General features: G+C 46.4%; 1 protein-coding gene across 1 annotated transcript in view; it reads left to right on the forward strand.

Moving 5' to 3' along the window:
- Nucleotides 1-27,976, forward strand: part of LOC144491893 (uncharacterized) — a 181,783-nt gene that overhangs the window by 113,324 nt on the left and 40,483 nt on the right. Inside the window, exons 48-61 of the mRNA XM_078210184.1 lie at nucleotides 128-163; nucleotides 250-330; nucleotides 2,919-2,978; nucleotides 4,931-4,966; nucleotides 6,885-6,944; nucleotides 9,647-9,691; nucleotides 11,428-11,463; nucleotides 14,183-14,218; nucleotides 15,712-15,771; nucleotides 19,573-19,698; nucleotides 24,241-24,312; nucleotides 25,661-25,696; nucleotides 25,798-25,857; nucleotides 27,929-27,973. Of these exons, the coding sequence (XP_078066310.1) occupies nucleotides 128-163; nucleotides 250-330; nucleotides 2,919-2,978; nucleotides 4,931-4,966; nucleotides 6,885-6,944; nucleotides 9,647-9,691; nucleotides 11,428-11,463; nucleotides 14,183-14,218; nucleotides 15,712-15,771; nucleotides 19,573-19,698; nucleotides 24,241-24,312; nucleotides 25,661-25,696; nucleotides 25,798-25,857; nucleotides 27,929-27,973 (789 nt within the window). The remainder of the gene's footprint in view (nucleotides 1-127; nucleotides 164-249; nucleotides 331-2,918; nucleotides 2,979-4,930; nucleotides 4,967-6,884; nucleotides 6,945-9,646; nucleotides 9,692-11,427; nucleotides 11,464-14,182; nucleotides 14,219-15,711; nucleotides 15,772-19,572; nucleotides 19,699-24,240; nucleotides 24,313-25,660; nucleotides 25,697-25,797; nucleotides 25,858-27,928; nucleotides 27,974-27,976) is intronic.

A 27,976-nucleotide genomic window follows, 5' to 3' on the forward strand; every position in this document is an offset into this window, starting at 1 on the left:
TTCCCAGCTTGCCCCTTTTAAATTATCACTCGAAAGGTAGTTTAAAAGTGCCGTACGCTTAAAGAAATTGGCTGGGCTAAGAAGAAATCCAAGAGAATGTCATCATGCCCTGTCTGTTACTTTACAGGGTCCTCAGGGAGCCCCAGGGTTACCGGGACAAGTGGTAAGTCCTGAACCTTTCAACATTGTGTTGACCATTTTAATTAAAGCAAAGTAACAATGAGTATTATTCAATCAATTAACTTTCAGGGAGACCCTGGAAAGCCGGGAGTGCAGGGGAGAGATGGAATTCCGGGACAGGACGGAGCCAAAGGATTTCCTGGGGAAAGGGTAATTTATCCAGTTTTACGCTGCAACCTCCTTTAACCTCTCGTTGTTACAGATAACGTTTTGGTATCTGGTCTGATCAACATCAGAAATAGGTTCTGGAAGAGGCCATTCAGCCCCTCCAGTCAATTCCACCTTTCCATTAGATGATGGTTAATCTGAATCTCTGCTCTGTGAAGCATCATGGCCCAACATCATTTAATACTCTCTAATGAGATTCTACTAATTGTCTTCCTAATTACTTACTGCACCTGCCTCTCCACTTTCAAAACCTGGTGTCAAGGACACCCAGATCTCTTTGTACATCCACACTTCCCAACATCACCATTTAAATAATTCTCTGCCTTTCACACTGAAGTGTATAACTTCACATTTAGCCACATTATACTGCACCTGCCATGTGCTTACCCACTCACCAACTTGTCTAAATCACCTTGGAACCTCCTTGAATCCTCCTCACAACTCACAATTCCACCCAGTTTTATGTCACCAGCAAACTTGGAAATATTACATTTGGTTCCCTCATCCAGGTGATTTATATATATCGTGAACAGCTGGGATCCAAACACTGATCCCTGTGCTACCCAACTAGTCACTCACTGCCTGGATGGACTCATTTATTCCTACTCTCTATTTCCTGTCTGTCAACCATTTCTCGATCCATGCTGATACCTTACCCCCTATTCCACGTGCTTTCACTTTGCACACTAACCTCTTATGAGGGACCTTATCGAAAAATTTCTGAAAGACCAAATACACCACATCAACTGGTTCTCCCTTATCTATTACCTGGATAGTCACATGAACAGCTTACCTGGATAGTCACATGAGCAGCCTGGGAATGGAGGGATACAAACGATTGGTCTAGTTGGACCAAGGAGAGGCACAGGCTTGGAGGGCCAAAGGGCCTGTTTCCTGTGCTGTACTGTTTTTTGTTCTTATTCTACCAGTTAGATCCTCCAAAAACCCCAGTAGGTTTGTTAAGCATGATTTGCCTTTGATAAACCCATGCTGGCTTTGTCCAATCCCGTTAATGTTTTCCAAATGTTCCGTTTTGATGTCTTTTATAATGGACTCTCTCTCTCCCCCATTACTGACATCAGATTAACGAGTCTGTAATTCTCCCTTTTTTCTCTCCCTCCCTTTTTAAATAGTGGGGTTACATTTGCCTCACTCCAACCTGTAGGAACAGCTCCAGAGTCTGTAGAATTTTGGAATGTGGGTGTAAGTCCAGCATTTATTGTCTAGTCCTCCTTGAACACAACTGAGTGGCATGCTAAGACCATTTCAGTTAAGAGTCAACCACATTGCTATGGCTCTGGAGTCACATGTAGGCCAGACCGGATTAGGATAAAAGATTTCCTTTCCTGGTGAACATTGGTGAACAGATGGGTTTTTACAACAATCCAGTAGTTTCACACTCACTGTGACTGTTACTGGCTTTTTATTCCAAATTTAATTAATCAACTACATTTAAATTCTCCAGCTACTGTGCTGAAATTACACTAATCTCTCTGGATCGTTAGTCCAGGCCTGGCGATTACTCCTCTAGTAACCACTGTATACCCACTATTATACTGTTCACTGGGATCATAGATCATAGAATCCCTACAATGCGGAAAGAGACCATTTGGCCCATCGCGTCTGCACTGACTCTCTAACAGAGCATTTTACCCAGACCCTATCCCTGTAACCCCACACATTTACCCATTAATCCCCAAACCTACACATCCTGGGACATTAAGGGGCAATTTAGCATGGCCAATCCACCTAACCCGCACATCTTTGGACTGTGGGAGGAAACTGGAGCACCCGGAGGAAACCCACGCAAACACAGGGAGAATGTGCAAACTCCACACAGACCTGAGGCCAGAATCGAGCCCAGGGCACTGGCGCTTTGAGGCAGCAGTGCTAACCACTGTGTCACCATGACACCCTAGGATACCTTCTCCCAACCATGTGACGGTCTGGGTAATTATCCTATCATAGAATCTACAGTGCAGGAAGAGGCCGCTTGGCCCATCCACAACAATCCCACCCAGGTCCCATCCCCATAACCCCACATATTTATGAGTTAATTTATTCGTCACAAGTAAAGCTTACATTAACACTACAATGAAGTTACTGTGAAATTCCCCAGGTCGCCACACTCCGGCTCCTGTTCGGGTCAATGCACCCAACCAGCACATCTTTCAGAATGTGGGAGGAAACCGGAGCACCCGGAGGAAACCCACACAGACACGGGGAGAACGTGCAAACTCCACACAGACAGTGACCCAAGCTGGGAATCGAACCCGGGTCCCTGGCGCTGTGAAGCAGCAGTTATTTACAGTCCTAAATCTTATTTTTCATTCTTGGGATGTTGGCTCCGATAGCTAGGCCAGCATTTATTGAGGTTTTCCATTATTTTCAGTGGGGTGCGTATTTACTTCCAGCTTACCTGTGTACTGGGGTATCTCAGCTTCAGGGCGCAGTAGCCCAGCCTCCCCTCAATAAGCTACTTTGGTTCAGGGTCTGACGGCCCTAGCACACTGTGTGAACTCTTCAGGTAAACAACAGCCAACTCATTTAGGATTTAAATTTTCTTTTAGGGATCGCAAGGATTTCCAGGAGCTGCTGGACCCAAGGGGGATGCAGGACCCCCTGGAGAGGTAAGTTAATTTGGGCTGACAGCTGCGATGCCTTTCTTATTGAATACAGAGGGTGAGGCCTACCTCAGGCCTACCTCAGGCCTAACTCACGCCAATGCAGACAGATGTGAAGCTGCACAGAAACCTGCGCTCGGTTCAGTAGAAAATCCCTTTCCCCCTACCCAAACCCTTCCTTATGTGTGGCATCCATCCTGCAGTATGGTTAGAGTGCTGCACGGCGATGGTTTGCAACAGGCATTTGTGCTTTCTCAAGAGCCAGATTTCCGCGAGGCACAAAGTACTTTCTCCAAGTTGGGTGCTGCTTTGAGATGTGTTCAAAATTCATCGGTCCTTCCTCCAAGAGCCGTTCTATTTGACCTTGGGCCGTGCAGTCAGCTAGAAACCCATGGGAGCATAATCCTCTGGAATGGGGAGACAGGCTGTGAGGTAGATCATGTTGCCACTACTTCCCTTGCCCACTCACCTCTCTCATGTCTGCTGCCATTCTCTCCATGCTGGATAATTGTTTGATGCACGATAGGCCAGTTCCTCACTGGCTAATGGCATTCGACATTTGGGTAACGTGAGAGAGGCATTTGAAGTGTCCCAACGTCATGCCGTACGTACCCGCTCCACGTTTGACAAGGTCCACACGATTGTGTACAGGTGCATGGGGCGCATTAATAACTCTTAATCTTTCTGCTTCTTCCTGCAGTGTTACACAAAAGGCAACATTTTTCCGTTGCTGTCTGTCATCTGGAGTCATTCCCCTTACAAGGGGCTGGATTTTATGGACACACCGCTGCTGGTCATGTTTTCAGCAGGGTGAGGGGAGGGGGGGGCACAGATTAAAGATGGGCAGCCACCACCTTCCCACCCCATAGCACAGCCACCCTTAGGCCAACTGAGACACTTAATGGCCACCTGAGCACCTCCATCCACCTCCAATGCCACAACACCCTGGGCATCAGAGTGGTCGAGAGTTAGAAGGCTACCTTTCCACCAAAGTTGGCAAAAGAGTGGGAATGAAGTGGGGTACATTGTTTAAGAGAGGCTCAGGATGCATCTAGGGCATCCTGCTCCTTCACCCCACTCATATCCCTCTCGTGATCGTACCTAAGACCCTACCTAACCTCCTTAAACTGGTGCCTCCATTCCCTTCACCCTCCCTCGGACACCCGATCAATCCCACCCCAAAACAGCCCAGGACTCACCTGGGTCCAGTCTCCATCAGTCCTCTTCTCGGGCACTGCTTGCAGTACTGGCAACGCCCACTACAGAGTCCTGGCGCTGCTGAGTCTACAAGAGCGACCAACCATGCAAATTGGCTGGCAGCTCTCAAGGCGGGGGTTGGGGTGGTGGGGATGGGATGGGGTGGTGGGGATGGGATGGGGTGGGGGGGGGAGGGGAGGTGGTGGGCTTGTGGTGGGGGGAGGGGCGTGGGGTTGGGGGGTTTTCCTTCCAGTGAGGGGATGGAAGTCCCATTCTGTTCTCATCAATGCTGCAGCAACATAATATTGCTATGGGGCAGCCTTATTTTAAAAGGAGAATTTTCTAGCAGGGCGGCAAGAAACATCACCCCACCCGAGAAAATTCAGTTGCAAAAAAAAGCCCCATTGGCTTCATCATTGAGCTCCATAACACAGTGAGCCTGAAAGCTTTGGCCAGGCAATGGGCCTTATCGAAGGCACAGTGCGGTACATTGTCATGGGGAGAAGGCAGGGTTGGTATACTAAAACGCTGAAGCCAAGTAGGCTGAGGGAACCTTCTCCATTCCAATGTGCACCGCCATCTTACAAATTGTTGGGGGCTTGAGAGGACCTCTCAAGGAGAAGGTTTGGAACAATTGGAGGGGGAGCTGTCTATATTTTGGTCTGAGCAGATTCCGAGTAAAGAACAGTTATCGTTGAAACCAAATGACTTTCCGCAGACTTTCTGAGAGTTCGTTTCTCAATCTGTGCTTTTTCTTCCAGGCAATTGTTGGAAAACCTGGAGCAAAAGGAGAAAAGGTAAGAATACAGAATCTCTAATAAACAGCAGAGGAGATAGTTTTTAAAGGATAATTATGTAGAAATTATAGCATAGAAAGAGGCCATTCAGCCCAGATGATTGGTGTCAGTGTTCCTATTGCACGTTTATTTGTCTATCTTCCCCTTATCATTTTGAAATAATAAAATTCTCTCCCACACACACAGATCAGAATCCCAGCTCAGGGTGGTGAACTAATGCCTTCATTTAACCCTCATTCCCTCTTCTAGACTTCAATCCCACCATAAATCCAAGCAGTCAGGGTAGACAGTGACGTTGAGGTAATGTCTCCAGGCTTGTAATCCAAAAAGCCAAGGCTAATGGGCGGCATGGCGGCACAGTGGTTAGCGCTGCTGCCTCACAGCGCCAGGGACCCGGGTTCAATTCCGGCCTTGGGCCACTGTCTGTGCAGAGTTTGCAAGTTCTCTCTGTGACTGCGTGGGTTTCCTCCGAGTGTTCTGGGGCTAAAGGGATAGGGTGGGGGAGAGGGCCTGCTGTCAGAGAGTTGGTGCAGACTCGATGGGCCGAATGGCCTCTTCTGCACCGTAGGGATTCCATGATTCTATGAATGCTTTGGCGGTAAGGCTTTAAATCCCACCACACCAGCTGGTACCATTTAAATTTATTTATATTTTAATCTGGAATACAAAGCGAGCCTCAGGAATGTTGACCATGAAACTATCAACGATTGTGATGAAAACCCATTTGGTTCACTAATGTCCTTGAGGGAAGGAAATCTGCCGTCCTTACCTGGTCTGGCCTACATGTGACTCCAGAGCCACAGCAATGTAGTTGACTCTCAGCTGCCCTCTGAAATGGTCCAGCAAGCCAGTCAGTTCAAGGGCTAATAGGGATGGGTAACAAATGCTGGCCTTGCCAGCGACACCCACATCCCATGAGAGAATAACAAAAAAGTCTTCTTTAAAACTTAATATTGAACTGTGATTCTTGTAATAATATAGTCAATGAATTCGAAAATATTGTCCTTCCAAGAAATAAACAGTTCCTATCTTTCATGAAACACTTATTTGGGTTAAATGTATTTTTTTATATCATTCCCAGTCTGATCTATGCTGTAAATTGCTCACAATATTTGCCCTTCGTTTAAAAGAGGATTAATCGCAAAGCACTTGGTTTTCTTACATGTCCAGTGACTGTGAGGCAAAAAGTGCTTTCTGCCAAGGAGATACAGCTCGATGGTGTGTTCAGAGCTTCTCAGTCCTTATCCCAAGAGTTGTTTGATTCAATCTTAGACGGGGAGAGTCAAGTGGAAGACACTTAGTGTCGTGGAACTTTGGAATTCTCTAACCCCAGAGGGGGTTTGGATACTGAATGTTTAAGGCTGTGAGATAGACAGATTTAAAGTTTATTTTTCAAGTTTATTTATTAGTGTCACAAGTAGGCTTACATTAACACTGCAATGTAGTTACTGTGAAAATCCCCTAATCTCCACACTCCGGCACCTGTTCAGGTACACTGAGGGAGAATTTAGCAAGGCCAATGCACCTAACCAGCACGTCTTTCGGACTGTGGGAGGAAACCGGAGCACCTGGAGGAAACCCGCACAAACATGGGGAGAACGTGCAGACTCCGCACAGACAGTGACCCGAGCCGGGAATCGAACCCGGGTCCCTGGCGCTGTGAGGCAGCAGTGCTAACCACTGTGCCACCGTGCCGCCCCAATGGTGACTATATGAATACCAATATCCTGCATCAAAAAGCATAACAACACAAATCCCTTCCATCCTGGCAGGAAGAGATTCCTGTTCAACCCCATGAAATCCGCTGAGCACTATAACATGAACTCGAACTGCGTGTGGTTCTGACTCTAATTTTGATGAGGAGTTTGATACAGCAAGATGATGCGTTGTCTCATTTTGTGCTGCTCCTTTCCTTTAGGGAACGTCTGGAGTGGTGGAACCTGGAGTTACGGGACAGAGAGGCCTGAAGGGAGATGCAGTAAGTCAGTGCCTTCCTTTATTGAGTACAATACTGTTCAGTCCTTACAAATTGTCTAGAATTCAGCTCATTCGGAGATGCCATGGGGGAAGAGTGTTGGCTTTGCCATTGGAGTAATGGGGTACTGTTCTGTTGTTTGAGATTGCTTTTCCTTATAGGTTTAATCGCTGGAGAAATTGCCATACAAACACCCGTATACAAGATCTTGAGTGGGCTGCCAATTTATAGACCAGGATTAGGATTAACGAAGGGGATGGATCAGGGGATATGTGGAAGAGTAACTGCAGTGTTTACTGGGAGTACGATGGGTTGTGGAACCATCTGTGCTGCATATTTATATCTGCAGAGATCTCAGTGCTACAAGGAAATATCAGAAAAGATTTACCAGGATATTGCCTGGCATGGATGGTCTTAGCTATGAGGAGAGGTTGGAGAAACTTAGTTTGTTCTCACTAGAACGACAGAGATTGAGGGGCGACGTGATAGAAGTCTACAAGATGATGAGGAGCATGGACAGAGTGGGTAGTCAGAAGCTTTTTCCCGGGGTGGAAGAGTCAATTACAAAGGGACATAGGTTTAAGATGCGAGGAGCAAAGTTTAAAGGAGATGTACGAGGCAAGTTTTTTACACAGAGGGTGGCGGGTGCCTGGAACTCGCTGCCGGGGGAGGTAGTGGAAGCAGATACGATAGTGACTTTTAAGGGGCATCTTGACAAATGCATGAATAGGATTGGAATGGAGGTATATGGTCCCCAGAAGGGTAGGGGGTTTTCGTTCGGACGGGCAGCATGGTCGGTGCAGGCTTGGAGGGCCGAAGGGCCTGTTCCTGTGCTGTAACTTACTTTGTTATTTGATCTTCACAATGAAAAATCGTAAAGCTGCCCATTCAATTACTGTATGTGCTTAAACTGTGAAGTTCCTTCAGTTCATCTTGGAGTTTATTCATTTTAGTAGTGTTCATAATTCCTGATAATAATGTTGAGATGGTGGCAGTGTAGTGGTATTGTCACGGGACTGGTAATTTAGTAGACCTAAGATAAATCTCTGGGACCCCGGTTCAAATCTCAACGTGGCAGATGGTGAAATTTGAATTCATAAAAAGTCTGATCGTCGTAGAAATCCATCTGGTTCACCAATGTCCCTTTAGGGAAGGAAATCTACCGTCATTACCCAGTCTGGCCTACATGTGACTCCAGAGCCACAGCAATGTGGTTGACTCTTAAATGGCCTAGCAATCCACTCAGGGTAATAAATGCTGGCCCAGCCCCACATCCCATGAACGAATGGAAAGAAAAAGAATTAAAGATTTTTTTGGGGCTGGTTTTCATAGATTCGTAGAGTAGTGCGGCACAGAAGTTGCCCATCCCAGTTGACACTCTTCCAGGGAATTTCAGTCCAGTTAGTCCCATTCTTTCCTCAGATTCATGCAATTATTTTTCTTCTTCAAGTATTTGTTTCACAGTTACTTTGGCAGAAGTGAACTTCAGTATTGTTGAAAAGTGAGACATGGGGGTGAATTTTACCCGCCACCGGAATTGGAGCGGGCAAGGGTTGGACCCCTCTGTTGACCTCAGGTGGGATTTTCCGGGTTAGGGACGAGCGAGGCCAGAAAATCCCGCCCATGTTGATGGAGCTTTTCACCTTGCACTCACCAGGGCAAGTGAAAGAATGCCAAATTTCAAACAATTTCAATTTCATATTCTTGCGTTTGATTTGATTTATTATTGTCGTATGTTGGATACAGTGAAATGTATTGTTTCTTGCGTGCTATACAGACAAAGCATACCGTTCATAGTGTACATGGGGGAGAAGGAAAGGAGAGGGTGCAGAATGGAGCATTACAGTCATAGGTAGGGTATAAGAGATTGAAATCGAACATTTTAGAGTGTCTAAAAGAGTTAGAATAGAGTTTTAGAAGCATAGAACCAGAGTCATTGAGGTTTACAGCATGGAACCAGGCCCTTCGGCCCAACTTGTCCATGCCGCCCCTTTTTTTAAACCCCTAAGCTAGTCCCAATTGTCCGCGTTTGGCCCATATCCCTCTATACCCATCTTCCCCATGTAACTGTCTAAATGCTTTTTAAAAGACCAAATTGTACCCGCCTCTACTACTACCTCTGGCAGCTTGTTCCAGACACTCACCACCCTCTGTGTGAAAAAATAGCCCCTCTGGACCCTTTTGTACCTCTCCCCTCTCACCTTAAACCTATGCCCTCTAGTTTTAGACTCCCCTTATTGAACCAGGGACCTTTGGATCTTCAGTCTAACGCTCTCCCAACTGAGCTATTTCAGAGAGTAAATGGTAGAATTAGAGCGCATGCTGGGGACAGCTCGCAAGAAATCGCTGCGCTCCACGTCATCTTAGATCATTAGCCCTGATGAGCGCAAGACAAAAATAATTTGGCAACAAGTCTCTCCTTTCAGTAACATCTATTTTACACTCAAACTGCTGCTAAATCATTTTACGCAGAACATTTAAAAAAGTCTTCAGGTTCGGAACTTGGCTGCTTAGTTAATTGAATGGCGGTAGAATTTGATGATACTTCAGATAGCTTGTATTCTATCTCCGGATTTACACCACGGTTTCTTAGCCTGTATGTGATGTAAGGACACTGTACTCCCTTTGCGGCCGAGGTATAAATGCATCAGAAAAGTGATTGGGAGGTTAAGGAGGATGACAATTTTTATTTGTTTTCTTCTCAGGGTATGACAGGAGACAAAGGTGCAGCAGGTGTGAAAGGAGACAAGGTAGGAAACTTAGAAATATAGAAAATAGGAGCAGTAGGAGGCCATTCGGCCCTTCGAGCCTGTTCTGCTACTCATCATGTTTGATCATCCAACTCAATAGTTCTATTCCACCCCTCATATCCTTTGATCCCTTCGTCCCCAAGTCCTATATCTAACTGCTTCTTGAAAGCATGCAATGTTTTGGCCTCACCTGTTTTCTGTGGGAGTGAATTCCACAGATTCACCGCTCTCTGGGTGAAGAAGTTCCCCTCCTCTCAGTCCTGAAAGGTTTACCGCATCTCTTTAGACTATGAATGTGTGATGCATTGGCACAGATTGGGAGATGAGGATGTCAGCACTTTGCACATCATAAAACCCATTTGGCCAATTTTGGGCGAACATTTTTGGCCACTCAGCTTCATAAATGGAAAATCAAGAGCATCTTTTGTTCCAGCTCACAGTTAGGAGGTATGTTTGACTCAGACTAATTGTGTAAAATATTGGATTCACCGCTAATTTCTTGACTGACCTTCCATTTGCCTTTCTGTTGACGTCAATGGGAAACATGACTAAGCATTGTGTACTGCAGGTACACCCTTCGACACCATCAATTCTGGTTAAAATGGCCACCTCAGAGTTTCCGTCATGGGGTGGCATGGTGGCACAGTGGTTAGCTCTGCTGCCTCACCACGACAGGGTTCCGGGTTCACTTCCGGATCACTGTCTGTGCGGAGTCTGCACATTCTCACCGTGTCTGCGTGGGTTTCCTCCGGGTGCTCCGGTTTCCTCCCACAGTCCAAAGATGTGCAGGTTAGGTTGATTGGCCACGCTAAATTGCCCTTAGTGTCGGGGGATTAGCAGGTTAAATATGTGGGGTTATGGGGATAGGGCCTGGGTGGGATTGTGGTCAGTGCAGACTCGATGGGCCAAATGACCTCCTTTTGCACTCTAGGGATTCTATGATTTTATGAATCCATAGAATCCCTACAGTCCAGAAGGAGGCCATTCAGCCCATCGAGTCTGCACCGACTCTCCAAATGAGCATCTTACCCAGGCCTACCAAGCTCCTATTGAGGTTTTAAACTTCCACCTTTCCCGCACCCCAGCCCTCAATGTCTGTCAATCCTGCAGTGCACCAAACGGAAAGATTGGTTTAAGGGATGGTTCAGCGTCCTTTCCATCAGGGTACGGCATTCCCAACAAATAATGGGCCGAATGGCCTGCTAATTGCACTTCTGTTTTGCATACATTGTGCAAGGGACAGGAACTGGGTGATTACTACAATGGGTGGGCGATCCTCTGTGCCGCATTACCCCCACTCCAGTAGACCACCCCCCCAGTCCTTTTGAACACACCCCCTCCTTTCATTCCAAAAGAGAAAATGCTGGAAAATCTCAGCCAGTCTGGCAGCATCTGTAAGGAGAGAAAACAGCTGGTGTTTCGAGTCCAGATTACCCAAAGGTCCAAATTTTCCAGCGTTTTGTCCTTTGGTTTCAGATTCCAGCATCCGCAGGAATTTGCTTTTATCCCTCCTTCCACTCACTCCCCACCGTAACTTCCATCCCCACCTTACATCCTGCTCAGTGTCCCAATTCCTTTCTGCCGAAATGCCATGGGGAAGAGAAGCGGATGAGGTGCAATGTGTCACTGCGCCCCTGTCTCCTCCCATTCCGCTCTCTCTTCAGTTCAAGGGTGAATCGCATTTACTTTACTCTCTTTCTGTGCTGAGTATTCAAACTGGTTTTGTCTCTTTCCAGGGTGATCTGGGTGAACCTGGAGAGCCAGGACAGGATGTAAGTGATCAATACGTTTATCATCTTTCAGGCCTCCATCAGAATTGACGTCAACGGAAGATAAGCAGCCAGCCTGAAGAGCAGGAAATAATCATTTTATTGATAAGGAAGGGGACCAATTATTGACAAAAGTCTTTATATCCTGGAGCTCGTAGGTGGTTGAGCTAGTCTGTGGTAAGGCATGGAACAAGTGGCACAGTGGTTAGCATTGCCACCCCACAGCGCCAGGGACCCGGGTTCAATTTCCGGCTTGGGTCACTGTCTGTGTGGAGTTTGCACATTCTCCCCATGTCTGCGTGGGTTTCCTCCAGGTGCTCCGGTTTCCTCCCATGGTCTGAAAGACGTGCGGGTTAGATGCATTGGCCGTGCTAAATTCTCCCTGAGTGTACTCGAACAGGGGCCGGAGTGTGGATTTTCACAGCAACTTCTGTGGTAGTGAATTCCACAGATTCACCGCTCTCTGGGTGAAGAAATTTCTCCGCATCTCAGTGCTAAAGGATTTACCGCATCTCCTTAGACCACGAATGTGTGATGCATTGGCATTAATTGGGAATGAGCATGTCAGCACTTTGCACGTCAAAAAACCCATACGGCCAATTTTGGGCAAACATTTCTGGCCACTCAGCTCCATAGTGGAAAAATCAAGAGCACTTTGTTTTTCACAGTAACTTCCTTGCAGTGTTAATGTAAGCCTACTGTGACACTAATAAATAAACTTTAAGAGAGACCATTAAAATCGCGCTGACTCAGGCTGTAGGGTTCTGTTAACAGCTTGAACTTATTTGGTAGCAGAAGATTGTGGCCTCACGTCTTGCTCCAGAGACTTGATCACATGATCCCAAAGAGCGCCTATACTGAGGGGCTTCTGTAATTTTGGATTTACTGTCCCTCAGGTGATGGGCCACCATCTGCCCCGCCAGCTGGTTTTAAACAATCTCGGGCTGTTAATCAAAGAACCGTTCCCTCTGACGTCCCAGTCAACATGAATCTCTCAACCAACATCATTACACACATTACCTGGTCATTTAACTCATTGTCATTTGTGCAAGTGTGCTGCTGTGTCATAGACATTGAATCCCTACAGTGCAGGAGGAGGCCATTCAGCCCATCGAGTCTGCACCAACCACAATCCCACCCAGGCCCTATCCCCATAACCCCATGCATTTACCCTGCTAATCCCCCTGACACGAAGGGGAAATTTAGCATCAACCTAACCCACACATCTTTGGACTGTGGGAGGAAACTGGAGCACCTGGAGGAAACCCACGCAGACACGGGAAGGACGTGCAAACTCCACACACAGAGTGACCCAAGTTGGGTTTCGAACCCGGGTCCCTGGCGTTGTGAGGCAGCAGTACTCTCCACTGTGCCACTGTGCTGCCCATATGTTTTCCACATTATAACAATGACTAGACCTCAAAACTAACCAATTGGCTGTAAAGTGCTTTGGAAGGCCCCGAGGATGTGAAAGGTGCTATATAAATGCAAGTCCTTTCATTTGGTAAACAGGTTACAGAATCATACAGTACCTTCACTTTTGCAAATTTCTTTACAACAGAATTCCGTCATCCTAATGTTTTAGAAAGTACACCTACACCTGGTTTTGCCCCTCCCTGAAACAGGAGGTAATGTGACTCTAACAAACAGAGAAAATGCTGGATAAACTCAGGAGAACCGGCAGTCACTGTGGAGAGAAACAGTGATGATGGGGGGGATTCCCCCATCCCGCCCACCACAGACATCGTAGGGGCAGGGAACGGACCATGCACAGGTCCGTTGGGAGGGTTTTCTGGTTTTGGGGTGAGTGCGGTCGTAAAACCCCAACCAATATTTCAGATGCGGCATGGTGGCACAGTGGTTGGCACTGCTGCCTCACAGTGCCAGGGATCCGGGCTCAATTCCAGCCTCGGGTCACTGTCTGTGTGGCGTTTGCACATTCTCCCCGTGTCTGTGTGGGTTTCCTCCCACAGTCCAAAGATGTACAGGTTAGGTGGATTGGCCATGCTAAATTGACCCTTAGTGTCGGGGGCACCACCAGGGCCTCGATGGGATTGTGGCCAGTTGCAGACTCAATGGGCCGAATGGTCTCCTTCTGCACTGTAGGGATTCTATGTTTCTATAATTCTATGGATCGAAATGATCCTTCTACAGAACGGAAGGAAGGTGGAAACGTACAGAACTATAAAGTTGGAAAGGGGGTGAAGGAGGTGGGCAGAATTGAAGACCAGGTATATGTCGGGGCAAAGGAATTATAGACAAGTTTGCCATGGATATATAGACAACGGGAGGTTAATGATGCCATCAGGGAGGAAGAGTGCTAATAGTGGCAAAAGGTGAGATCATGTGTTAATGGGAGCGACTGAACAGCCAGCGACACATGGCCAAGTGGGGGAGAGGTGGAGTTGTGTTGGGACAGGTCAGAGAGCTGAAAAACAACTGACTACAAACTACAGAAATAATGTTCCTTCTTCACATCAACATGTTGATGCAACAAAGCAGTTAGGTGTATGTCTTTATTCCACTTTCATTTTGACAGTTGTTATATGGTTATATCCAGAGTACCTCACTGAGCAGACGGTGACCCACGTGTCAAACTGCCTTTGCTATTTATAGGTCAAAACGTAGACATGAATTTCTGAAACCTATTGCGTACTGCAGGCAGAACCATTGTTAAAGTTTCCTACCTTTTAATATGTTTCATTATTTTTCTTTAATGTAGGGTCTTAAAGGGTTGCCCGGAGTCAAAGGAGATAAGGTGAGCGATTGTTGTATTTTTATAATTTTATCACCGTCAAAGAGAGCAAAGTAACTCTCTCCTGGTTTCCTGGCTCAATCAGTTTAATTAATAACAGCTTAACTGTAAATTATAACATGTGGTGGGAAGGGGGGTGGGGGGGGGGGGGGGGCGCGGTGGTAATATTACTGAGCTGGTAATGCAGAGGCCCAGGATAATGCCCTGGGAAAATGGGTTCAAATCCCACGAGGGTAGCTTGAGAAGTGGAATATAACACTAGTCTCAGTAATGGCAACTGTGAAACCGTCATCGATTGTTTTAAAAACCCATCTGGTTCACTCATCTCCTTTTAGGGAAGGAAACCTGCTGTCCTTACCTGGTCTGACCTCCAGACCCACAACAATGTGGCTGACTCTTAACTGCCCTCTGAAATGACCCAGCGGGTTTGAGGGCAATCAGGGATGGGCAACAGCCAGAGGTGCCCGCACCCCCAAGAATGAATAAAGAAAATAAAAGTCCTGTTTGTGGGAGCTTGCTGTGCACAAATTGACTGCCGCATTTTCTACCTTACACCAGTGACTTCCCTTCAAAGGCAATACACTGGCTGTAATGTACCTTGTAAAAACCTGAGATCATGAAAGGTACAGTGTGGATGACATGTCTTTTGTACTCTGTGGAAAAGTTAGGTTTATAATGAGAAGCTGATTGATCGGATTATCATGACTTAACAATAACAAACATCTCTCAATTAAACATTTTGCCAGTTACAGGAATATTTGCTGACACCTTGTTTTCAAATTACTCCTTATCTTTGTAATGTCCTTCAACCCCCAACTGGGCTCTTTATCCTAACACGGTTTCTTTTAATTCATTTGCGGGACATGGCTGGCCAGCATTTATTGCCCGTCCCTAGTTGCCCGAGGGCAGTTGAGAATCAACCACATTGCTGTGGCTCTGGAGTCACATGTAGGCCAGACCAGGTAAGGATGGCAGATTTCCTTCCCTAAAGGACATTAGTGAACCAGATGGGTTTTTCCAACAGTGGTTTCACGGTCATCAGTAAATTTTAATTCCAGATTTCTTTTGTTGAATTCAAATTCCACCATCTGCCGTGGTGAGATTCGAACCCGGGTCCCCAGAACATTAGTCGAGTTTCTGGATTAATAGTCGAGTGATAATACCACGAGGCCAGCACCATCCCTAGTGTCAACATTGGTCAGAAGTTGCTGGGTAATAAGCAATTGGGAAGCAGGAATGTTGGCTGATTTGCCAGCTCCCTTCCCGGCTAAGGGACGCCCTGAATGAGAGCTGACAAAATCGGCACAGGCCACCGCTGAGAAGCTGAGATTGTCTATATAGGACTGGTTCAGCACCAAGTGAGCCGCTGGGGGAACCATGTACCATAACATTCTCTTTCAATTAGCTTGGTGGCTGAAAACGTGACCAATCACCGACTCAAAATGTTGCTCGATCCTAACATTTCTTAATTTCTCTTCCAATTTTCTTCAACATAGGGTCATGCGGGTGTCGGATCGCCGGGTCCACAAGGTCGGCTTGGTCCTCCAGGACTTAAGGTGATTGTTGAGTTTAATAATTGTCATGGATTTTCTCTGATACCTCTGCGTTCAAACCCCCTCAGCCAGTTTCTCATGTTCCCCTCCACAAACCATAACCTGGCAACTCGTGATAAAATCGGACTTCGAAATAAGAAAAACTATGGCGACAGAATCTGATTCAGAGTATTTAGTTCGTGAGCACGCAAACCTCACACAGATACAACGTGACCTGTAAGTCAATACTTGGCGTGTTACAAGTTGATGACCATGTTGCAATTAAGAAGTGCAAACAATTAGCTCAAATTGGGCAAAGTGGTTTGTGGGAAATGTTTTTTCTCCGGCAATGGTTTTATTGACAATGTGTTGACAATTTTAATTGAAAGCAAGGAAGTTAGATGAAGAGCCAGGCAGGAAAGCAGCAAGTTTGGCAAAGGGAAGAGATAAATAAAAAATCCAATTGCTTGATGCCAAGTTCGTCTTTTTCTTGTAAACTGTAGGAAGAAAAAAAGGATTGAAGAAAGGAATGGATTCCACTGTTGTAAAGGGTGGGGAATGAATCTGTCGTAGACTTTGGGCACAGACAACACTTAAACTGCAATCGACTTGGGTACAGACAACATTTAAACCCAGACTACTCAAATTCCAAGCTTTAATAACGTGTGCACAAGTGAGAACACAATGCAGCGCCCGGCATTGCAGAGTGTTCTGCTGATTCATACAGAACATGCAATAGTTATAGTTAATTCCAGCAAATGAGAAATGAGCAACTTTCTCACCCTTCATTTGCATACATATCCACCAATCATAGCATAGCCTTTTGCCCTTTCTTATCCAATAGATAAGTCTCCTGCCAATCCTTCATTAGCATAATATGTCCCCATATCTTGCTATTTAGTAATTGTCATGGTAACTCATCCTGTGTCCTAGCCTGGAATGCAGTGTTTATTGAACAAGGTTTTCGATTTAGTCACTTACCCTGAGTGCATAAGCGCTGGCCTCACTGTAGGCCAAACTGAAGGCCTTGTTTGGCTAATAACCATTTTCCACAACACAGTGGCGTAGTGGTTAGCACTGTGCTTCACAGTGCCAGGGACCTGGGTTCGATTCCCGGCTTGGGTCACTGTCTGTGCGGAGTCTGCACATTCTCCCCGTGTCTGCGTGGGTTTCTTCCGGGTGCTCCGGTTTCCTCCCATAGTCCAAAAGACGTGCTGGTTAGGCGCATTGGCCAGGCTAAATTCTCCCTCAGTGTACCCGAATAGGCGCTGGAGTGTGGTGGCTCGGGGATTTTCACAGTAACTTCATTGCAGTGTTAATGTAAGTCTACTTGGGACACGAATAAATAAACTTTAAAAAGAAATACATTTATCCTTCAATCCACATTACTGGAAAGAAAGCAGACTATCTGAACACCATCACATTACTGTTAGTGAGAACTTGCCGTGTACACATCGACAGCTCGGCTCCCTGCACTTTTAGCAATGACAGGACTTCAAAAGTGTTTCATTGGCTTTTCAGCACTTTCAGATATCCCGAAGTCATGAACCTCTGGAGCAGCGTAAATGCCAGTTACTACCTTGATTTCATTGGTGGAGAAGGAAGGAATTTAAACTGAACCCCACTGGGAGGTGGTATAAAGACCGGATGGGATAGGCTACCCATCTGACATCTCGACCGACTTGGCTTCAACCAGAATTAAAATTGAACAGGATGCACAATGAATAACTCGTCCAATCTCCTCATTTTCTTGCCAAGCAGGCTAGGTTGTAATTGCATGCTGCAGCGTCCTGCACTAAGGAAGCTAATAATCCACCTTCGGAGGTTTGAGGTTGGCTTGGTTTCAGAAGCTGTGATGAAATCACAACCACCTCCCGCTCCCATTTGAACTGATTTGTGGAAATTAGGTTGTGATTCCAACTATGGCCAAATATTTAATTCACTTTGTTCTGCAAGATTAAGGATGCTCACTTCAAATAAAGCAATAATCACAGTGAAACCGCAGCTAAAAGCAGTTACTAACTGCAGATGCTGGTATGAAAAAATTTAAGTTACAGCAATTGTGGAAATAAAGTTATGACAAACAACTCTGTCAAGTAATCATCGAACTATAGAATCCTTACAGTGCAGAAGGAGGCCATTCGGCCCATTGAGTCTGCACTGACCACAATCCCACCCAGGCCCTATGCCCATAACCCCATGCATCTACCCTAGCTAGACCCCCTGATACTCAGGGGCAATTTAGCATGGCCACTCCACCTAACCCGCACATCTTTGGAGTGTGGGAGGAAACTGGAGCAACCAAAGATATGAATGTTCAAAGTTTTAAAGCTAACACTTCACCTCATTGCTGATTTATGCAATGGGGAATACAATCTATAATACCAGAAGTTTAAAGTAAAAGTTTATTTATTAGTGTCACAAGTAGGCTTACATTAACACTGCAATGAAGTTACTGTGAAAATCGCCTTGCCCAGGGGCAAAATTTTCCTTATGAGTGTGTGTTTGAAGCATCATTTCTGGGAATTTTGTTGGCAATTTCCCCTGCTCCCTAAACATCGAAACACTGTCTGAAAGAAGGAGCATTTCCAGCACCATTTATCATGGACAGTTCCGATGTATTCTTGGGAGGTTGTTTTCCCCCTAAGCACCCAACCTAAGGGCAGCACGCCATGCTAAATAGCCGCTTAGAATCAAGGGCATTAGCAGGGTAAATATGTGGGGTTGCAGGAATCGGGCCTGGGTGGGATTATTGTTGATGCAGACTCGATGGGCCGAATGGCCTGTAGGGATTCTATGATTTAATTTCTGCTTCCCCTCACCTCCAGTCCAGGCACGTTCCTGTTGGATCAGAGATATGTGGTGGGGGAAGCATAGACAGAAGCAGAATGCAACTTGCCACTCCCTCCCCCATCGAAGAGGGTAGCTGTCACCACCAGAGTGGCCTATTACAGCTCATAGTGCTTACACTCAACTGAGAGAAACAGGGGCTATTGCTGTGTCTCCAAAACAGCCCATTCTCAGAGCACTGGCTGCTGGGTCAAGTCACTACACTCTGCCATAGGGCGGTGAAGAGATCGGTGAAGACATTCTTAAAGCAAATATTTCATTAACCAAGTGTGACACAGTGGTTTTCACTGCTGCCTCGCAGCACCAGAGTCCCAGGTTCGATTCCCGGCTTGGGTGACTGTCTGTGTGGGGTTTGCACGTTCTCCCCGTGTCTGCATGGGTTTCCTCTGGGTGCTCCGGTTTCCTCCCACAGTCCAAAGATATGCAGGTTAGGTGGATTGACCATGGTAAATTGCCTCGTTGTCTCCCGAGATGTGTAGGTTAGATGGATTAGCCATGGTAAATGCATGAGGTTATGGGGAGAGAGCCTGGGTAAGATTCTCTATCAGAGAGTCAGTGCAGACTCAATGGGCCGAATGGCCTCTTCTGCACTGTAGGGATTCTGTCATTTGTAATGTGACCGAGTTGGTCCCAACAGTGGAATAGTAGAATCCAATCTCTACAGCTGAGAAAATGTTTGTGTAACAGGCAGCTCTGAGGCCATCACTTTCTCCCAATCGCTCCCTCCAAAAACCCCAAGACTGCTGACACCTACCCCACCTCCTCTCCTCACCCCTGCTCCCTCCCCCTCACCCCCCCTCCTCCCCCCCCATTCCCCACTCCACCCCACAGCCTGGTAATTCAGTCCAAACCAGAGCTTAACCCAATTAAGGAGAGAGGGAGAGTGAGTAACCCTGACCACAGGTGATTGACGTGACATTGTTGGATCTCCTTATATCAAAGGGAATAACAAGATTTTTTTGTTATTATTTTCAGGGTGACCCTGGTTTCCCCGGACCACCTGGCCCTCCAGGACAGCAGGGGCCCAACGGCATCGCGGGACAGCCGGGCCTAAGAGGTGAAGTTGGACTACCAGGTCCAAAGGGACCAGCAGCAGAGAGGGTAAAGCAGCAGCCAGACTCACAACAGCATTTACAACTTTGATTTGATTTGATTTATTATTGTCACACGTATTGGGCTACAGTGAAAAGTATTGTTTCTTGCGCGCTATACAGACAAAGCATACCATTCATAGAGTACATAGGGGAGAAGGAAAGAGAGGGTGCAGAATGTAGTGTTACAATCATAGCTAGGGTGTAGAGAAAGATCAACTTAATATATGGTAGGTCCATTCAAAAGTCTGATGACAGCAGGGAAGAAGCTGTTCTTGAGTTGGTTGGTACGTGACCTCAGACTTTTCTATCTTTTTCTGTACGGAAGAAGGTGGAAGAGAGAATGTCCGGGGCACGTGGGGTCCTTGATTATGCTGGCTGCTTTTCCAAGGCAGCGGGAAGTGTAGACAGAGTCAATGGATGGGAGGTTGGTTTGCGTGATGGACTGGACTTCGTTCACAACCCATTGTAGTTTCTTGCGGTCTTGGTCAGAGCAGGAGCCATACCAAGCTGTGATACAACCAGAAAGGACGCTTTCTATGGGGCATTTGTAAATATCGGTGAACGTCATAGCGGACATGCCAAATTTCCTGAGCCTCCTGAGAAAGTAGAGGAGTTGGTGGGTTTTCTTAATTATAGTGTCGGCATGGGGGGGACCAGGACAGGTTGTTGGTGATCTGGACACCTAAAAACTTGAATCTCTCGATTATTTCCACTTCATCACTGTTGATGTAGACAGGGGTATGTCCTCCACTACATTTCCTGAAGTCGATGACAATCTCCTTCGTTTTACTGACATTGAGGGAGAGATTATTGTCATCGCACCAGTTCACCAAATTCTCTATCTTTCCTGTACTCCGCATCATCATTGTTTGAGATCCAACCCACCACGGTGGTGTGTTTGCATCGAAATGGGAGACAGTAGCAGCTGGTGGAATTTAAATTTAATTTTCTGTAATGGTGACCTTGGCAACTGTCATCACTTGTCGTTTAAAACCCACTTGGTCCCATTAAGCTGTATTTGTCTGGCCTGTGTATGATTCTTGCTCTCGAGAGAGTGCATAAAAGGTTTACCAGACTGATTCCTGGGGTGGCAGGACTGACATATGAGGAGAGATTGAGTTGGTTAGGATTGTATATGCTGGAGTTCAGAAGAATGAGGGGGGAATCTCACAGAAACCTATAAAATTCTAACAGGACTAGACATGGTAGATGCAAGAAGGATGTTCCTGGTGGTGGGGTTGTCCAGAACCAGGGGTCATGGCATCTGAGGATACCGGGTAAACCTTTTAGGATAGAGACGAGGAGAAATTTCTTCATACAGCCTGTGGAATTCGTTACCACAGAAAGTAACTGAGGCCAAAACATTGAATGTTTTCAAGAAGCAATTGGATATCGCACTTGGGGCGAAAGGTGGTCAAAGGATATGGGGGGAAGGTGAGATTGGGCTGTTGAGTTAGATGATCGGTCATGATCATAATGAATGACGCAGCAGAATTGAAGGGCCGAATGGCCTCCTCCTGCTTCTATTCTTTAAGTTTCTATGATTCCAATCCAGCAGCAATGTGGTTGACACTGAAACAGATCGGGATGCCGTTCCGTTCAAGGGTAATTAAGGATGGGCAACAAATTCTGGCCTTGCCAGCGATGCCCACATCCCGTGAACAAATAAAAAAAGTCACATCTTTGTGATTTTTGGTGTTGTAGGAAGATGTGTGCTGGTTTTTACAAAAAGCCACTGAGTGTAAAGAAGACTGTTATCTCACTGCAGCATGAGGTAAAGGCACAGATCTGCTGCTGAGATTTACAGCTGTTCTTTACAGGGCGACACGGTGGCACAGTGGTTAGCACTGCTGCCTCACAGCTCCAGAGACCCGGGTTCAATTCGCGGCTTGGGTGACCGTGTGGAGTTTGCACATTCTCCCCGTGTCTACATGGGTTTCCTCCAGTGCTCCGGTTTCCTCCCACAGTCCAAAAGATGTGCAGGTTTGGCTATGCTAAATTGGCCTTACGTTTCCAATGATGCGTGTGTTGGGTGGATTGGCCATAGTGAGTGTGCAGTGTTATGGGGATAGGGAGGGGGAAGAGGGCTGGGGTAAAATACTCTGTCAGAAAGTCGGTGCAGCACATTCTCCTCGTGTCTGCGTGGGTTTCCTCCGGGTGCTCCGGTTTCCTCCCACAGTCTAAAGATGTGCGGATTAGGTTGATTGGCCATGCTAAATTGCCCCTTAGTGTCCTGAAATGCGTAGGTTAGAGGGATTAGCGGGTAATATGTGTAGGGATGTGGGGGTAGGACCTGGGTGGGATTGTGGTCGGTGGAGACTCGATGGGCCGAATGGCCTGTTTCTGCACTGTAGGGTTTCTATGATTCTATGAATTGGGCTGAATGGCCTCTTCTGCACCATAAAGATTCTATGATTCTATGGAACAAAGAACGTTGCCCCCTTTTGTGTGAAGACTGCACAGATGAGATGGAAATAGCAAACTCTGATATAAAGCCAGTCGTGAAATGGCCACAATTAATTCTCTCTGGTTTCATGTCTTAATAGTTAGCGTCCAGATGTAAATCCTGACAGTGTATTCCACAGACTGTTAAACCAGTTGAGTCTTTACAGCTAATCAAGTCTTAAAGGTACTGACAATGTGAGTGGAGGGAGCGACCTGATTAACACAGGTGGCTGCGTCAATAATTTTATTCGACATTGTTCGGGACCAGATCAGAAACTCCAAGGTATATTCTGCAGTTAGATTAGATTCTAACTTTTTATGATTTTGGCATTATGGTGAGCATAAGGTGTTCATTCCAGGTATGATTCAAGTGACCCACTAGGAAGCTTTTATCAAAACAAACTTTATTTAAGAACACAGTTAGAATATGTCAAAAAAATTAGCATAACTTTTACCCTATTTGTGATTTTTATCAATGACTTGGAGGAGGGGGCTGAAGGGTGGGTCAGTAAATTTGCTGATGACACCAAGATTGTTGGAGGGCTGTTGTAGGCTGCAAAGAGACATTGATAGGATGCAGAGCTGGGCTGAAAAATGGCAGATGGAGTTTAACCCTGATAAGTGCAAGGTGATTCATTTTGGTAGGACAAATTTGAATGCGGATTACAGGGTCAACGGCAGGGTTCTGAGGAATGTGGAGGAACAGAGAGATCTTGGGGTTCATATCCACAGATCTCTGAAGGTTGCCACTCAAGTGGATAGAGCCATGAAGAAGGCCTATAGTGTGTTAGCGTTTATTAACAGGGGGTTTGAGTTTAAGAGCCGTTAAGAGGGGTTATGCTGCAACTGTACAGGACCTTGGTGAGACCACATTTGGAATATTGTGTGCAGTTCTGGTCACCTCACTATAAGAAGGACGTGGAAGCATTGGAAAGAGTGCAAAGGAGATTTACCAGGATGCTGCCTGGTTTGGAGGGTAGGTCTTATGAGGAAATGTTGAGGGAGCTAGGGCTTTTCTCTTTAGAGCGGAGGAAGATGAGAGGCGACTTAATAGAGGTTTATAAGATGATGAGGGGGATAGATAGAGTGGATGTTCAGAGACTATTTCCTCGGGTGGATGTAGCTGTTACTAGGGGGCATAACTATAAGGTTCATGGTGGGAGATATAGGAGGGATGTCCGAGGTAGGTTCTTTACTCAGAGAGTGGTTGGGGTGTGGAATGGACTGCCTGCTGTGATAGTGGAGTCGGACACTTTAGGAACTTTCAAGCGGTTATTGGATAGGCACATGGGGCACACCAGAATGATAGGGAGTGGGATAGCTTGATCTTGGTTTTGGACAAAGCTCGGCACAACATCGAGGGCCGAAGGGCCTGTACTCTGCTGTACTGTTCTATGTTCTATGAAATATGTAAACGTGACATGGTCCAGCAATCTCTATAGTTCCAATTTAAGCAATATCCCCATAGGTATAAATCCCTTCTTCAAAACCCAGTTAGCACCAAAAACAAATTCTCACATGGATGTTAGCTTTCCTGCTTTTTGAAGAGATCCAGACAGACAGCTGTCTTCTGACTCTCTCACAACCATTTACAGAGAAAGATCCACCACCAAACAGCAGAATCTCAGAGAAAGAAACTTATTTACTGGCAGATTCCAGTCTCCAACTCCAGAGAGAAAAAGAGAGGCACTGCTCTCTTACAACTCAAAGCAGCAACTAAGCTTGATGTTGCTGTGTAAGTCCAGCTTCACCCAGTGGCCTGATTTTCCTGTCACTCAACCTAATCAAGTCCTACTTTGCAAAGCCCCAAGGGAACACTAAAATCACAGAACAGCATTAGTTTAGATCAAAACCAACATTCGAGCAATTAGGAGCAATTATGTTGCTGCAGTAACAATACAGGACTGCCAGATACAGACCCAGCAGCACTGGTGTTAATAAAACAAACAGCTCAGACAGATCCTGCACAAAATCATGGCCCAAATACGTTCCTTAAAGGCACAATATTGTCGTAACATTTTTTAAAATATATTTTTGTCCTGCAGTTATTCTTGTCAATGCCCAATTATAAGACTATTCTTTTAATGATTTCTTGTTATTTAAGGGTTCGCCTGGGTTCCCAGGGAGAGATGGTGCCACTGGTCCACCAGGCCCCCCTGGCCTTCCAGGATTGCAGGTTAGTTAACAATTACCTTCAGTGTCATGTGTTTATGTTGGCAGTGGGAAGTTAGTCTCACTTTCGCCTCTGAAACTGAACGTTGTGCGCTCGAACTCCACTCCAGAAAATTGGATGCAAAACCTAGGCCACGAGCTCCGCATCCGGGGCTGGGGGAGGCCTGCACTGTCGGAGGTGCGATCTTTCTGGTGAGACATTAAACAAAGGTCCCACCTGCTCTCTTAGGCGGATGCGAGAGAACACATGCCACTCGTGCAGGAAATGTTCATCTTGAGTGTAGTTATCCTTCAGCCGGCAGCATCATTAAAATGGGGTGGTCTGGTCATGTTTGCGGGACCTTGCTGTGTGCAATTTGTCTGCCACCAAGAACGTACTTCATTGGCTTTAATTGAGCACTTTGGAATGTCCCGGATCGTGCAATCCGCAAGGCTCTAAAACTCATGGCAAATGGTAGATATTGGGGCAGCACGGTGGTTAGCGCTGCTGCCTCACAATGTCAGGGACCCAGGTTCAATTCCAGCCGTGGGTCACTGTCTGTGTGGAGTCTGCACATTCTCCCCGTGTCTGTGTGGGTTTCCTCCGGGTGCTCCAGTTTCCTCCCACACTCCAAAGATGGGCGGGGTAGGTGGATTGGCCATGTTAAATTGTCCCTTAGTGTCCAAAGATGTATAGGGTAGGTAGATTGGCCATGCTAAATTGTCCCTCAGTGTCCAAAGATGTGTAGGGTACGTGGATTGGCTATGCTAAATTGTTCCTTCGTGTCCAAAGATGTGCAGGTTAGGTGGATTGGCCATGGTAAATTGCCCCTTAGTGTCCAAAGATGTGTAGGGTACATGGATTGGCTATACTAAATTGTCCCTTAGTGTCCAAAGATGTGCAGGTTAGGTGGATTGGCCATGGTAAATTGCCCCTTAGTGTCCCAAGATATGTAGATTAGGGGGATTAGTGGGGTAACTATGTGGGCTAGTGTGGGGCAGGGGAAGTGGGCCTGGGTAAGGTGATCTGTTGGAGAGTCAGTGCAGATTTGATGGGTCGAATGGCCACATTCTGCACTACAGTGATTCTATGATTAAGGCAAAATTACTATTAGCTCAGGGAAGATGCCAATCTCCCTCTGCTGGGCATTCTTTGAAAAGGTCCCGGTAAACATGATCTTAAGAATGCCTTCTGGGTCATAGAGCTGGAGGTCAGAGGACAAAAGGACCTCACTGTGGCCCCAGCAGCGTAAAGGATAAGAGGTGTCTAGATCCATGATATTTAAGATAAATAAATATTTGAAAGGAGGGGAGTTATGGGATGGAATTAAAATTGAGCTCTGATTAACTCGGAATGTGAATGTTTTATTCAGGGTGTGCCAGGAGCAGCTGGCTTACAAGGTGTCAAGGTAGGAACCAGGTTTCAGTCCTTCCTCTGACTTCAGGACCCTTTCATTATTGATCTCCGACTAATCTATTATTCGTGCTTTTTGTTTCAATTTCCATTCAGGGTGAAACTGGGGCAGGGGTGCCAGGGCCGAGAGGAGAAAGAGGAGATCCAGGACCCAGGGTATGAAGCCATTTTACTCTTGCTAGAAGCGAGATGGGGCGGCGTGGTGGCACAGTGGTTAACAATGCTGCCTCACAGCGCCAGGGACCCGGGTTCGACTCCCAGCCTCGGGTTACTGTCAGTGCAGAGTCTGCACATTCTCCCCGTGTCTGCGTGGGTTCCCTCCAGATGCTCCGGTTTCCTCCCATAGTCCAAAGATGTACGGTTTAGGTTGATTGGCCATGCTGAAGTGACCCTAGTGTTAGGGTTTAACAGGGTAAATATGTGGGGCTACGGGATAGGGCCTGGGTGAGATTGTGGTCGGTGCAGACTCGATGGGCCAAATGGCCTCCTTCTGAACTGTTAGGGTTTAACAGGGTAAATATGTGGGGCTACGGGGATAGGGCCTGGGTGAGATTGTGGTCGGTGCAGACTCGGTGGGCCAAATGGCCTCCTTCTGCACTGTCGGGATTCTATGATTCATACAGAAAGACCCATTCTTTGCAAACAAAAGGAATGTGATCAAGCTTTGCACCTTTTTTGAATTAGCCAAGAACTTGACTCTTGAGAGCCGAGAGTTCCCTGTTGCTTTTCCATGACAACATTTCGTCCAATCGGATACTTTGTCGACTAATCAACAACCTTTTTCCCCTGTAGTGCAAATTGTTATGATTTTTTTGAAGTTTTGGTATTCTTACATTTGCCCTTCTGAGTGCAGAATGAAAAGTGTAGAGAAAGATCAATTTAATGCGAGGTAGGTCCATTCAACAGGGCAGAAGCTGTTCTTGAGTTGATGGGTACGTGACTTCAGACTTTTGTATCTTTCTCCCAACGGAAGAAGGTGGAAGAGAGAATGTCCGGGGTATGTGGGGTCCCTAATTATGCTGGCTGCTTTGCCGAGGCAGCAGGAAGTGTAGACAGAGTCAATGGATGGGAGGCTGGTTTCTGTGATGGATTGGGCTACATTCATGACCTTTTGTAGTTCCTTGCGGTCTTGGACAGAGCAGGAGCCATACCAAGCTGTGATACAACCAGAAAGAACGTTTTCCATGGTGCATCTGTAAAAGTTAGTGAGAGTCGTAGCGGACATGCCAAATTTCCTTAGCCTTCTGAGAAAGTAACAGCATTGGTGGGCTTTCTTAGCATCAGCGTGGAGGGAGCAGGACAGGTTGTTGATGACCTGGGCACCTAGAAACTTGATCAGACCTGAAGCTAGTTAGCTCAGTGACTCTTGATTCTGCATCAGAAAATTGTGGGCTCAAGTCCCACTCCAGAAAGTTGAATAAAAAATCTTAGCTGGCACCCTGGTGCAGTACTGAGGGAGTGTTGCACTGTTGGGGGTGCTGTCTTTCAGGGGAAAGATTAAATTATGTTTGATCTCAGAGGTGGATGTTAATGATCTTCCGGTCACTGTTTTGAATATGAGCAGGGAACCTATCCGTAATGTCTTGTGCCAATAAGTTATCCCCCAATTGAAGTGTGGCACGGTGGCACAGTGGTTAACACTGCTGCCTCATAGTGCCAGGGACCCGGGTTCAATTCCAGCCTTGGGTGACTGTGTGGAGTCTGCACATTCTCCCTGTGTGGAGTCTGCACATTCTCCCTGTGTCTGTGTGGGTTTCCTCCGGGTGCTCCGGTTTCCTCCCACAGTCCAAAGATGTGTAGTTTAGGTGGATTGGCCATGCTAAATTGCCCCTTAGTGTCCCAAGATGTATAGGTTAGGTGGATTAGCCGTGTAAATGTGTGAGGTTACAGGGATAGGGAGGGAAAGGGCCTGGGTAAGATACTGTTGTCAGACACAATGGGCCGAATGACCACTTCTGCACTGTACTGTAGGGAATCTATGATATCAGATAACCAGGTTATCCAGTCATTATCACTTTGCTGTTTTATGGGAGCTTGCTGTGCACAAATTGGTTGCCAAGTTTCCCACATTACAACAATGGCTTCAACACTCCCTTATTGGCTGTTAAGTGCTATGGGACTTCCTGAGGTTGTAGAAGAAGCTATATTAAAGGAAATCTTCCTTTTTTTTGCTGGATGCTTGACCGAAGATAAGTTTTATTCACCAATATCATTGTTGACTCCATAGGGTGAAGATGGAAGACCCGGCTTGACAGGAGAACGAGGACTACCCGTA

The sequence above is a fragment of the Mustelus asterias genome, chromosome 3 (assembly GCF_964213995.1).
Source record: "Mustelus asterias chromosome 3, sMusAst1.hap1.1, whole genome shotgun sequence".
Lineage (NCBI taxonomy): Eukaryota > Metazoa > Chordata > Chondrichthyes > Carcharhiniformes > Triakidae > Mustelus > Mustelus asterias.